The sequence below is a fragment of the Copadichromis virginalis genome, linkage group LG5, assembly GCF_057382275.1.
Source record: "Copadichromis virginalis isolate Kocher_CV1m ecotype Utaka linkage group LG5, C_Virginalis_male_GT1.1, whole genome shotgun sequence".
Lineage (NCBI taxonomy): Eukaryota > Metazoa > Chordata > Actinopteri > Cichliformes > Cichlidae > Copadichromis > Copadichromis virginalis.
Genome location: NC_140622.1, coordinates 33564831 through 33578966, shown reverse-complemented (window position 1 = coordinate 33578966; position 14136 = coordinate 33564831). Strand labels below are relative to the sequence as shown.

At 38.7% G+C, this 14136-nt stretch overlaps 1 protein-coding gene across 8 annotated transcripts in view; it reads left to right on the top strand.

Annotated features, from left to right (window-relative positions):
* The window catches only part of rap1gapb (RAP1 GTPase activating protein b), an 80936-nt gene that overhangs the window by 30804 nt on the left and 35996 nt on the right, over window positions 1-14136 (top strand). For 7 of the 8 annotated variants that reach the window (XM_085457449.1, XM_085457446.1, XM_085457443.1 and 4 more), the window contains exon 2: window positions 680-715. Coding sequence is in view for 6 of the 8 variants with exons in the window: in XM_085457446.1 (XP_085313572.1) it covers window positions 680-715 (36 nt within the window). In the remaining 2 variants the exon portion in view is untranslated. Of the gene's footprint in view, window positions 1-679; window positions 716-13935; window positions 14057-14136 lie in introns of those variants that run through there. The other variant, XM_085457447.1, reaches the window with a different exon arrangement.

Below are 14136 nucleotides of genomic sequence, written 5' to 3'. Positions count from 1 at the left end.
GTGGCTGCTGGGGCTCTGGGGGTTCTCTCAGCCTGGCTGGGGGGCTCCTTTGCCTCCCTCCTGCTGTGTGCCCAGCCTGGAGACTGCGGTCTGTGACCATCTCCCAGTGCAGACGGCTCCCTGTTATAGTGTTTCCTCACTTGGCTCATGCGAGCCCAGCCCAATTTTACTCTTTAAGTGTGCGTGTGTGTGTGTGTGTGGGGGGGGGGGAATATGTGTGTATTCACATCGTTTATGTTAATGAGAGTGTGGGGAGTGAGTTGGAGGGTGGGATGGGCTGCTTTTAACCATGTAAAGCACTTTGTGCTACATTTTTTTTGTATAAAAAGTTCTTTATAAATAAAGATTGATTGATTGATAGATAGATGATCAATAATTTCGCAAAAAAGAAAAAACATGTAGAGAAAAAGTGCTCTGGAACAAAATTCATAGAGAGTAAAAAGGAAATTAAAGAGGAATCAGTACAGTTAAGAAAAGCTCTGATATTTTCCATGTACAAATAAACAATTTGATAAGTCTGTGTTTACAAGTGGCCAAAAAATATCCACACGGGGGCAGTGCAATACATCTGAGTAAAGAGCAAGGTGCAATAGCCATGTTTACATTTGCAAACTTTTTTATTCATAGGAAAATCAAGGATCATTATCAAGTAACATATTGTCACTTTGTTTCTTTCTAGAGTTGATAAGACCTTTTCCAGGACCAGAAGTTTATGGTAAGTCCCCTCCTTATGAAAAGCAAAGAAAATTTAGTTTCACACTTCATTGGTCCCATGCACTCCACTTCACAATGTTGCATTTACAGCACCTTAGGAGACTAAGGCTTTACGACTCTCTTCCCATTCAGCACGGCCAACCAAAAATGTTAATGCATATGAAGCATCAGTTGTCTCAGTAGAGAATTAAACATGAATAGATCTGTTCTGTATGCAGTAGTTTTTCATGGCCAACACAATTATGCTGCAGCAATAAAAATTTGAATGTAAAAGATACATTAAAAAAAAAACCCACAAACGTACCTTTATCCACTTTAATAATTTCAGAATATTAAAGTGATGATCTCAGTAAAAGATGGTAATGGCTAATAAGGCTGCTTTCCTCTCTAGCTATAAAAGTCACAGATATGCTTGTAATTTTATTGTCACTGGAAAACTCTGTTTGCTCTGATGACTCTGGACATCTGTATATGATCAAAGAGGAGCTTGTAATGTTCCATACTTGGCAGGTAGTCTCACAGCATGTACAGGGAATGTGCGGCTGGAAATACAGGGGCAAGAACAGATGGAAGGAGACAGGAAGCATAAAAATGTGTGTAATACCAGCTGGCCATGTAGAGCACATGCCTCTGAGATCTCAGCCATTGAGAGTTCTCAGAACAATTAATAATACCACTTTTACAAAAGTATATCTTTCCAGGTTTCTCTGCTGGATTGAGATTCATTTATGTTTATATGCAAGTTCGTATGTAAATGTTTTACAGTTTCATAAAACATTAAACCAAGGAAACAAAGGTCAGTATCACAAACTGTTTACTATACAATAATCATTTACATGTTTACAATATCATTTGTTTTTTGTAATTAGGCTAAATGCTATTTAGATTTTCTTAATGTGTATGTGGCACATGAAAATAGCATTTTTATTTTTATTTTCTTTGTTTTTTCTTCAGGGGGAATTTGCAAAAAAATGCCTTGGTTTGTTTTTGTACATCAAATAGGCCTTAGAATTAGACAGAAATTGAGTCATAATGAGTTTGGAAAGGACAATAGATGAAATACTGAAAGGAGGAAATTGAAGGTGCATGGATAATTCAAGCTCATTGGAGGAGAATACACCCTCGCACACCCGCTGAATCTCATTATGAGGATTTCAATTTCTCTCGGTTGCAAACAGGTCTGAAGCAGATGCTAATGGTGCCTTGGGGCAGGGCTATGCAGGTACTAGTTATCCACAGCACTGCTTTGTGATTGTAATCACTGAGTCATTATGCCAATTGTGTATTCCATCAGTCTCAGGCTGCATTTAGATTAGAAAGTGGGGGGGGAAAGCAAGATATCAGCAAGATATTTACTATCAAATTATTTGGGGCACAAAGAGGGATTTCTTGAGGAGTTTATTTGTCCATTACATTTTGTTCTAACAGCTCTGCATACTTGGAAAAATCTGAACAACCACCTAAAAGTTTGCAGTCACTGAGGAAATTATACATTTTGATCAGTTAAATCAGTTAAAAAACGTAATGCAAGTGCAAGGCTTACTTATTAAAGGCTTAATACAGTTTAATTCATTTGCAGCGCAGCATTTTAGATCTTCAGTATTCTGGGGTGAATTTATTTTTGTAATCTGCAGAAATTAGTTTTAGATTAGAAAGTAGTTTGAGCAATTTGGATTGATTTGATAGGAAACACACATTTAACTTGCTAACACAGTAGGTCAATAGGGTTAATATCCTGTAGCAGATAACCAGCTGGCTACATCTTGTCTGAATAGCGCTTACATAGTCTGGAACTGCTTTTGTCATGCTGTTGCAAAATGGAAAGATCAACTTAGATCATGTTTATTCTGCATAAATGTCCCACTTTACCATCAAAAAGCAATCACGTTTTTATTTTATCTTCCACATTTAGCATCAAGTTTTTTTTATTTAGAGTTCTTTGCTTTGATCTAAAGGCCCACTATCAGTTTCACTGATGGAATAATGTTGTTTGGATTGTATTGCAGCGGTCCCCAATCTTTTTTGCGCCACGGACCGGTGTAATATCAGACAATATTTTCACAGACTGGCCTTTCACAGATAAATACAACAAATAAAATGATACGACAAAGAGAAAAGCTGTGGCATTTTGTAAATATAATAATAAATGCGAATTCACTGTGTAATTGTGTAACATTATTAGCAGCGTCCTCCTGAAATGCGCCAACAACATTGAGAGTAAAATCCTCCTCTATCCCCCTTAATACTCTGGTAGCTATGGTAACGTGTAAATATTTCTTTCAAAATAAGACACACAACTACAAAACAAATATAAAGTACATGAAAATATATAGAAAATTTATTCATAACACATTCATAACACATGGGAAAAGACTCAGGGAAACCAAGTTAAGGATAAAAACCCCAAAAACCATAAATGTCACGTCCGAGCCTTAACTCTCGCGGCCTGGTACCAAACGACTCATGGACCGGTCGGTGGCCCGGGGGTTGGGGACCGCTGTTGTATTGTATCTAAAATAAGCATGACAGTTGTTAGCCTTGTTCAATTGTGAATGTTTTTTTTTCTTTCGAATGATCAAATCATGTTTAAACTGACACACCTGGAACAGGTAACACAATGTGTCAATCAGAAATGGTAAATGGCCTGTATTTGTATAGCGCTTTACTAGTCCCTAAAGCGCTTTACACATCACATACATTCACACACTGGTGATGGCAGCTACATTGTAGCCACAGCCACCCTGGGGCGCACTGACAGTGGCGAGGCTGCCGGACACTGGCGCCACCGGGCCGTCTGACCACCACCAGTAGGCAACAGGTGAAGTGTCTCGCCCAAGGACACAACGACCAAGACTGTCCGAGCCGGGGCTCGAACTGGCAACCTTCCGATTACAAGGCGAACTCCGAACTCTTGAGCCACGATCGAAAACAGAGGTGATGGCCAATGAGGCTTAGCCTCTGTATGCTCACAGTTATTCCATTAACCTTACGGAGGTTAATGCCTCATATTTGACTCCATTAATCATTAATTATCATATTCAACATTCCCAATCAATTTAATTTATTTTAATTAAAACTATATCTGTTTTTCAATACATGCATATTTCCAAACTTTTGATTGTTAGTGTGTGACTAATTGCATCTCTCCACCTCTGTTACCTAGCCTGTCCCACAGCTATTGTAAGAGGCACAGGACCATGTCGGGAAGATTTACGATATGAGCTCCAAGTGTGTGTCATTAAAACTGGGTTTCTTGGATTCCCTGCCATGTGCCACTGCCTCAAATCCATCACATTATTCTCAACCAGCCAGGAGTACTGTCGGTGTGAGTGAGTGTGACGGTGGACAAACACGCAGTGCCCGCACTTTTCTGTCACTCTTAACGAGCACCAGTATCTCCGTCACCTTACTCTAGAATGCACTTTCAGCTCGTGTTGAGCCCTGAATCACTTGGACAAAGAGGTTCACTTTGTGAAAAGTGAGAAAACACTTATGTTACTGCTAAACTGCTCACAGCACAGTTCCCAATTAAACACTCATTAACTTGATTGCTCTGAATAATGGTGGTGCTTATCTTCCTCAGTCTAAAGATCCTGTTGTGCTGCAATAAGCAGGCCATGCCATGGCATTTCTGCAAGAAATTGTCAATCTGAAAGTGGCCATATTTTCATTCTTAACAACTCAGTTTTCCACTAATGAGGGAAAGCACTGGAATAATGTAGGAGTGATGTATGCAGACTGTGATACTGAAGATACACTGGAAAAATAGTACTTCTTTTATACTGCATCTATATTTGTCATTATAAATTAAAATCACTACTAGTTAACTCATTTGGTACAGGACACACCTGAAGGGGCTTTTATTTTGGGATCGTGGGATATATTTATATTGTGTGTGTGCACAGCTGTTGCCTTGTAGCCATCTAATCTGAACAGTACAACTGCTATGAGCCTAATCAAGCCTTTGACTGACACTAGGAGATGAGTGGTAATGAAGTTCTCTTCAGTGTTAAAAGATGAAAAAGAGTGAGGCGAAGAGGCCTCTAATTGGGTATCCGTGCCACTTCAGATTGCTGTTAATGGCCAGTATTCATCCTAATATGGTGGTCAGTGTCATGGGGAGAAAGCAAACAGGAAGAGAGAGCGTAGCCAATTGCAGCTCAGCGACTGTCAAATGGAAAAACAAACTTGTTGAACCTTTTATATTTTCCACATTGGAACTCCTGTCAGGAGTCATAAACCTAAAAGCATAAATGCAACATAAAGAAACTGTAAAAAGAACTTTCCTAATATTGTGTCATACCCTTTATTTCTTCCTGTGTTGCCTTGGTATCCCACAGATGTTTATTTGGATTCAGATATTACGGGTGAAAAGGCAACTGCATCAAAATGAGTTCATTTTGGTACTCATTGAATTGGACAGTCCTGTATCTGTTGGTACAGAGTTTAACTCACCAGTTATTCTAGGGCAAGTTCATATCGTAGCATTAAACATTTACAACCTCCTACAGTATTTATATATATATATATAATATGACATGCACAAGGTTATTTGTTCTCTTGTGTTCCTTTTTTGCTCTAAATTATGCTAGTGCACTCTGAAAGCTCATTGGTTGTCTCCTAGCACCAATTTGACCAGATCATCACTTGACTTGAATATCAGTTGCTCTGCGTAGCTGGTGTCACTCTCCTCTAACCTTTGTTCCCTTCATCTTGAGCTTCAGCACTCTGCCCCATTCATACTATTGCCTGTCTTGTTTTTCGCCCTATAGAGGGTCAGTTCTGCCCAAAGGCTACTCTTATATGTCAAGTAAGTGATCAGCTCTTTCTACATTGAACTCAATCATCTCAGTAAAAAACTATCAGTGCTTCCACTGTAATTTAACAATTCCTTACTTTTCTGACACCATGAAAATAAAATATTAACTTTGGAGAGTGCTTCTACCAGCATAGCATAACACAAGCCTCATGCAGGTTTGCACAAGTCTAATGTAACAAAACTGAAGTTGTGTTCACAGTCTGTGTGCACTTAGTTTTATTTACAGTGGTTTGTTGATTACCTATACTTAACTCATCTTTACCTGTACTGTCAATTAGGATTTTCCAGTTATGGAAAAAGAGATTAAAGGATGCCTCGAAGATAGAAAATAAATGTAAAATTCAATTTAAATGTTTCGAGCTTAAAACAGAAAAAAAAAATCACACCCCAAAACAGCCTCTCCAAATATGCTTTTGTTTTATAAGAACCTCTTATCTTATTATTCATATCTTGCATAATACAATTAGTATGACTAATGTTAATTATCTCTAGAGGCTTTCAGTGAGAACAGAACAAAATCCTTTCACAACCTTTTTTGTATCATTTTGAGTGGTGACACAGCACTTGTTTAGACAGTTTTTGTTTTTTTTACAGAAATCAGACAGCTCTATTTTATCATGGGTCAAAAGAAGCGGTATTGACTTTTGTTTTTGTTTGTTTATGGGCTGACTATGTGTCATTTTGACTGGTATCCAAGCAAAAAAGAGACCTCTCCTGCAACCCTGTGTGTCTATTCCAAAGTAAGTTCACAGATAAAATCATTACAACTCAGTGTGTTTGGAATCTGGTCAACTTATTGAGGTTGTTCTGAGGCCAGAGTCAGAAAGCAGCAGTGCGATGGTACCAGATGGGGGTTGCCTTATTTATTGTATTTAGGACGCCTCTTCAGTTAATTAGATACTAGCATGCAGCTGTGGATGGTAAATGATGACTTTGTTAGGATCTTTTTAAAGTACTGCCCACCTTCTCACTATTCAAATAATTTTCTTGTAGCACAGAAGAGAATAAAATTGTTTTTGTTAGACTGAAGGCTCGCACAAAGGACCGGGTAAACTGGGTAAAGCTTCTCAAGGAGATTACAATAATATTGTAATGTTTAGAGTTGAGCGTAATATCTACTCTTTAAATCTCTTATAACATTACAAAAACATCTTGTTCACGTTCTTCCCTGTTGTCTCAATATAAAGACGTTTTTTATTTAATTAATTGAAAAGCTTGAGCTTATTGAGGGGGTAATGGTGCCTGATGTTGTAGTCATTTCAAATTATCAGAAGGTCAACTCCATGTAATCAAGCTCTATTACATCTCACATCAGGAGACGTATCAATTAGCCCCTGCATATATCTCTGTGAGCAGGATGAAAGAAAGAAAAGCTGAATGACGATGATGACGATGGAGGAAATTATGCATCATACCAACAGTATAACTGTTTGACTAGTGTATGCATCAGTGGTTTGCTTTGTGACAGTTATGTGCATTGTTTCTAAATGACACTATCAAATCAGTCCTCACACTTATCCAATGACGTATATGCAATTAGTGTCACATATTTCTAAGCTAATTTCCAAATCCAAGGTTGTCACTGGAGATGAAGCGTGACACTTTCTTTTGTCTGTAAAATGGGGAAGACAATGTCGTTTGGTGATGAGATTTCTAGAATGACTCATAATCACTTGATGTCGTCAGTAGTGATAATTGGTCTGAGTTTTTTTTTTTTTTTTCATCTTCCGTACTTTTATTATGCATGTAAATTTAACAACTTCTAATTATCATGTGCTACCTTGATTTTGTGTGCCTGAATCACCATTTTATTATGTGGTACATCAGTTTCCTTCATATTCTTCCTTTTCACATCATATCCTTTAAGTATCATTTCCTTCTCTTTTTGAAGTTAACTATGTTGTTTAGTTTTTGTTTTTTTTGTGCCCTTTTGTGCCACAGGGAAAAGCCAATAAAATCCCAATAGCTCTAATCACCCAATTAGTCACAGAGACACTCAGAAACTTAAGAGTGGTGTTTGTTTCAATCCACTTATGATTCTGTTCCTTCATGATTAGGGCCCTGAAAGTGTAAGGTATTGATTTTAAAACTTTATTTGTAGTTGTGTAAGTTTACAATCTTACTAGGTACACTTTATTAGGTACACCTTGCTAAAATTGAGCCCCTCTTGCCTTCAGCACTGCCTTAATTCTTTGCATCATAGAATCAAAGAAAGAGCTTGAAGCAAGCCTCAGAGAATTTGGACCATATTGATGTGATAGAATCATGCAGTTGTTGCACATTTGTTGGCTGCTTAACCATGATCTGAACCTCGCCTTAGCCACATGCCAAAGTTTTGAGATCTGGTTACTGTGGATAATGTTTCAATACAGTTACCTCAATGTTTGAAAAAACAGTTTGATGCAATTTGAGCTTTGTGACATGGTGTGTAGAGCAGGGCGATATGAGCAAAAATATTTATCACGATATACATTTGAAAATTTGTGATAACGATAACTGACGATATAATTGACACTAGACAAAATACTTTACAACTCCACAACTTTATTAGTGCAAAAAACCCCATCAATGTATTTTCACTTAAACAAGCAGCTGTTTATTATGTGCATTAAAGTTATATAAAAATGTAACAGTGCAAATGCAAATTCCTTGCTGACAGTTTAACCAAAAGGCATTTCCAGTGGAAATTGGCCGACATATCCTCAGCATAACATGTATAATATCCACAAAAGTTAAAAAGAGGTTATACACACACAATACGGTAATATTATGTTGAAGCACAGTACGTATCACTCCGCGAGGCTCCTGCCTACGATAGCCGTAATGCTCCGACAATCCATCAAGCGGTGCGGGTTCGTGGCTTAGCAAAGTCGTACTAAAACATTTTCCAAAAAACACGGTAATAACGACAACCCCGCTAGCGTGCGCTATGAAAAATAGTGCTTTGTTGTGTATCTGACGGACGAAAGCTAAACCAGTTCCACACCACTGAAGTTGCAGCATTTTTACAAACCATTTCTGGTTCATCCGTTAAATTTAACGATCCGCTTTTGCCCTTCTCATTCTCCATCATCGGCACACTTTTTCCTCCATGTGCGTATGAAAACACTGCGCACGCGCGTTTTACCCATGTTCTATCGCGATATTTCATTTTCTTATCATTGCCCGACATTATACCGGTATTACCGTAAACGGTATGATATGGCCCAGCCCTAATGGTGTGTTACTGTATTCTGCTGGAAGTACCCATCAGAAGATGGTGTTGTCATAAAAAGAGTCCACAATAATACTCAGGTCAGTCCCAGCATTTAAACGATGATCAGTAAGAGGCCCAAAGTGTCCCAAGACTCATCAGATCAAGCAACCTTTTTCCAGTCTCTTTTATCAAGTTTTGGTGAATCCATGTGGACTGCAGACTCAGTTTCCTGTTCTTAGCTGACAGGAGTGCCACCCAGTGTGTATAGGCTACAGGAGGCCTCTGCTGCTGTAACCCATTTGCTTCAAGATTCAGAACTCCTCTTTTGCATATCTTGGTTGTAACGAGTTATTTGAATTACTTTTGCCTCCCTAAAGCAGTCTGGCCATTCTGCCCTAAACTCTGACATCAGCGAGGCATTTTCACCCATAGAACTGCCGCTAACTGATTATTTTTTGGAAATGAGACAAGGTTGCTTGGAACCTTGTCTCAGTCTGCAGTTGCAGAAGTTCTCAAGCTAGCACAACAACAATGGCAAAATTCAAATTCACTTAAATCATCTTTCTTCCCCATTCCGATGGTCAGTTTGAACTTCTGCAAGTCCTCCTCCCTATATCTGCATGCCTAAGTGCATGCAATGAGTCTCATGCGCATTAATAAGCAGTTGAATATGTGTAGCTAAAACGTGTAAGTGTAATTAAATGTTAAAAAAAAGAAAAGGTTGATGGTGTTAAATTAATTAAACATTTTTCTTTTTTCATTTTGTCCAGATAATCACTTGGTTTTCAGGTTTTGTTACTTAGTCTGTCACTATAAAAATGTCAGTTTTCTTTTATTGAGTTAACAAAAAAGTGAAAAAAATGTATTTGCGTTAAACAGTTTCAGCTGTTAAGGCTGATGAGACAAAGTTATTTGTAATTTTTAAAGAAACTAAATGAAACATCCTGCATTGATGACTTATTTTCTCCTTATTTTGCTGTTGGGGTTACATCTGGGAACATCCACTTAGGATATGGGTTTTGTTGCTAACATCTGTATTCATTGCTTTCTACATGTGAGCCAAACATCCCTGACACATTTAAAAAGGAAGTATTAATGGGTCATTGGTAAAAGCTCTTTGCAAACGTGTGATAAGTTGCAGGTAGAGGAAAATTAGATGAATAAACACATCAAAATCGAAATCACTGTCAAAAATCCTAGAGGAAATAGAAGAAAATACTAACATGAGCCATACATGGCTATGGTATTATTTAGGGACAAATTACAATATTTTAAAACCACTTTTGCCTAAACTGAACGTAAAAGTTTAATTTTGTGGATATACAAAAATTCATTTAAATCTAAAGACCTTCATAAAATTCAGAAAAACAGAGACTTACAGTATTGTAAGCTGTGGATGAGCTGTAATCTGTCAACCATATGGTATCTGCCGCACCATGGTCATGTGATTTCACACTCAGTTTGAGTCCAGATTATGACTGCCAAAATCAATAGAGGTGGGCACACAATATCTAAGTAATTATGGGAGCCAGTGGGGTTCTGGGAGTGCTGACAACACTGTTATTGTGAAAGGACTGCTTCCTTTTCCAACCTTACAAAGAAAAAAAAGTTCAAAGGCACGTCCTGCACCCTAATGCTACTAATGATAATTATGTGATACTATTCAATTCATTTTTATCTATATGGCACCAAATCACAACAACAGTCACCTCAAGGTGCTTTATATTCAAAATACTGAGAAAAGCCTAATAATCAGACAACTCCAAATAAGCAAGCACTTGGCAACAGTGGGGAGGAAATCCCCCTTTTTAACAGGAAGAAATTTCCAACAGAACCAGGCTCAGGGAGGGATGGCCATCTGCTGTCATTGTGATGTAAGGGGAGGGAGAAAAGACACACTGTGGAAGAGAGCTAGAAATCAATAATAATGTTTAAATGTGGTTAAAAGGGGTCAATAGAGGCGAGTGAAGAAGAAGTGCATCATGGGAAACCCCTAGCAGCCTAGGCCTATTGCATTCTAAGTAAGGAAAGGAAAAGTTTTCAGCCTAATCTCAATAGCATCAATGGTGTCTGTCCCTGAATCCAAACTAGGAGCTGGTTCCACAGCAGAAGAGGGGCGTGAAAGCTGACGGCTCTGCCTCATACATTATATTTGTGCTGGTTACAGAGTCCTAAACCCCTGGTAGAACTGAGATCAGTCTTAAGACATCAGAAACTATGTTTGATTTTTGAACTTTTAAAGCCACAATTCATCAGAAGGTACTTTTAAAAATATTTCAGCTATACTCAATAGGTCAGTAAAGTTTGTACATGAGAGGTGCTGGAGAATTCAAAACTGCAGGCTGATGGAGGGAGGATAGCTCCAAATAACACTGATGTGGCTGCATAACATTTTAAGGGAGGAAGTCAAGTATATCTTATTGTCTGCTAGTATATATGTTATGTCAAAAGGGGGAAAAACAATCTTTTAAATTAAAACGTTAGCAGTGCTTTAAATGCTGAATACTCTGTGCAGTGTGTGGTGTGTAAATGTTAAATTTAGTCAGGCTGCCTCAGGAGGGCACTGAGTGCAGACACAGAGTCACAGTGAGAAATACATAGAGGGGAACTGGGGGGAAAAAAAAGAGTCAGCATGAACCACATATAGTTGCTCCCATAATTGCAAATTGTATGGTTAACTTAACACTGCTGAATTCCCATAAACTAACTCTGAGGGGCAGAAAAAAGTAGTCATAATGTGTATAGTCAACCTGCTTCTAGCCTGACTTCCATTTGTTGTGCCCCATGTAAGCATAGATCCTCTTTCATCTCCAGCTCCACCCCGCTGGCAGCTCAGAGGCTTTAACAGGCAGAAAGGTGTTGATTGTACTTAACCTGCATGCTTCATGCTGCCTCTCTGCTCTACCTGTTGGGGCTCAACTATGTCTTGGTGATTCCTGCAAACCCTGGGGAATCTTTCCTTGGTGGCTGGTAGCACAGCTTTATCTGCTACAAAAGCAGAATATCGGTAATCTAGTGTAACAGTATCTCCTGGGCAATAAATGAAAACTGTGTTTTTGTGTTCATTTCATTGTTTCACCCTGGCTTGTGTAAGTGTGTATGTGCTACCCGGAACATTATATTCTCATGGGTGTGGTAGGTGTGAACTAGCATCAAAAGCCTTGAGTCACATCCTCTTGCAGCTTTTGTAATACTTGTAGCCTGGCTTATATTTCATATAGAAAATATGTGAGCAGTTAGACAGTGATGTTTTCTAAAAGTAGAGCCTTCTTTATTTCTCTTTAAAATAGTCGATCATTTATCAGACCTTCCTAACTGCTGTATGTGTGGGATAGTCTTGTATAAATAGCACTGAGTGTTAGAAAGCTGAGTCACAACCCCCTCTCCTAAAAAAATTTCTGTGACTCATTTTGAATAATAACTTATTTTCTAAAATCTGAAAGCACGAACACTTCTCTTCGACTATTCTATATTTGGTGCGGAGAGGTGGACATGAGAAGCTGGGAAACTATATGAAATCTAGTGAATGCCTTTTATAGAAGTTTTTGTGACTGTGTGCGGTAGCCATAGTGTTGTCCTTTACTGTCTTGTAGACAGGAGGAAAGTACAGGATGAGGGCAGGAGGACACAAGGAAAGGAAAAACCTGAAAACTAGACGACTAGGGGAGGGGAAAAGTCAGTTCTGTTATGTTGTTTATGTTTTAGTTGTATTGATAATAAGCATCATAGTTTAATAAAGATTGACTCTTACTTCACCGCTCTATATTAGCATTTTGAGTAGAATTAATTTCCAAAAGAGACAAATACACTTTGGTCAGAAGAAGACTTGGTGTATTTGGTTCTATGACCTTGCTTTGGGACATGGAGAACAGGAACAAGACTCCAGCAAAGAACAAAGCAGATTAAGTCCGACACAATATGGAAGCTGGAGTTCGTTTGGTCTTGGGTTACAGCATGACGTGCAGAGAGCAGCAGCTGTCGTCAGGCTTAAGCAGTTTTTACCTATGTAGGTCTATGTGAAGTTTGCCAATAAGGCATAAAGAATGGTAGCAAGTGAGGCAGCAGCTGATGTGGTTTGGCATTAAGCTGAGTTGCTGTCAGCTGATATACTGGGATTGCAGACTGAGCTTGACTCTGTGGTCAGCCCAGTAATGTGCTCAATTTAAAGATGATTTTGAAAGCTTTTATTCAGAAAATTCCCACAGATGTTGTGATAGTGTAAACCTCGCTTTGGCAATAACAAAAAGAGGACATTGTGACAGTCTAAATTAGAGTAAAATTTCATCATTGTAGAGGGGAGTGTTACTGCCAGTCACAAAAAAAAATTCTGAATGAACTCTGATGAAATGTTTATTTCCAGAATTGTGTCTTTCGTCCCTCATTGATAGAGGTTTTGTAATGATTTGAGTATGAAAATTCGCCAATATATATCATACTATGTATACTATACCCTGTGAAATACATAGATAGAAAATAACTCAAGTCGTTCAAACATCCGTGTGAGATTTTGTACCTTGATTTGTAACATGTCTCTAGCTTCCTAACAAAAAGGAAAATGTGATTACTCAGTAATGCATTAGCCAACAGTGCCTGCGCTTATTCCTCTGTGGGCTGAGCCAGTGATTTTCTCCATTATGTGTGAGTCTGCTTCAAAATCTGCAACATTGGAGAGCTTTTCAGCTAACTGCCTGCCACTGTTGTGTCAAATGGACAATGGAATGGTTAGGCTAATTTGTGCAGCAGGGGTTTTATGATGTTGAAACAAGCTGTCAGAGTGAGGCAGATAATAGGACAGAGAGATCTGATATTGTAGTTCAGATTAGGTAATGTCCCTTTTCTTTATAAAAAAAATAAATAAATAGAAGCTTGCTTTCAAGCCAACATCCGACTGCAGCATTTGGTCATTTTGAATTAAAAGAATCTGTTATTAAAAAGCAATGAAAATGCAAAGCAAAGTAACACTCAAAACTTGGATGGACATATCTTGATCATAGATTATCAGAAAAAGTGGGAGGAAGGCGGAAAACCAAAGGGGATACTTTGCAGGGAGGGAGAGTAAGAAACAGCGGAATAAAACCAGACAGGAAAACGCTGGCATGCATGTGAGGAATGGGAAGCGAGGGAGAGAGCAAAACAGGGAGGGCAGGACGGAGAGAGAGGATAAGGGAGGGCTGCTCTCAGCATCATCTGACAGGAGAGAGGCTGATCTCCGACAGCAGGTGTTGGAGGATAGAGAGTGAGTCAGACAAACGGAGAGAGCGATACATAGAGGAACACCAAGTTGTTGAGGAGAGATTGAGCTGCAAGTGAGCCAGTACTACAGGCGGGTAAGCATGGAAAGAGATGATGGAGCACACTGGCTCTGTTAGGATGAACTGCTGAAAGATAGATGAATTGAGCCAAACTC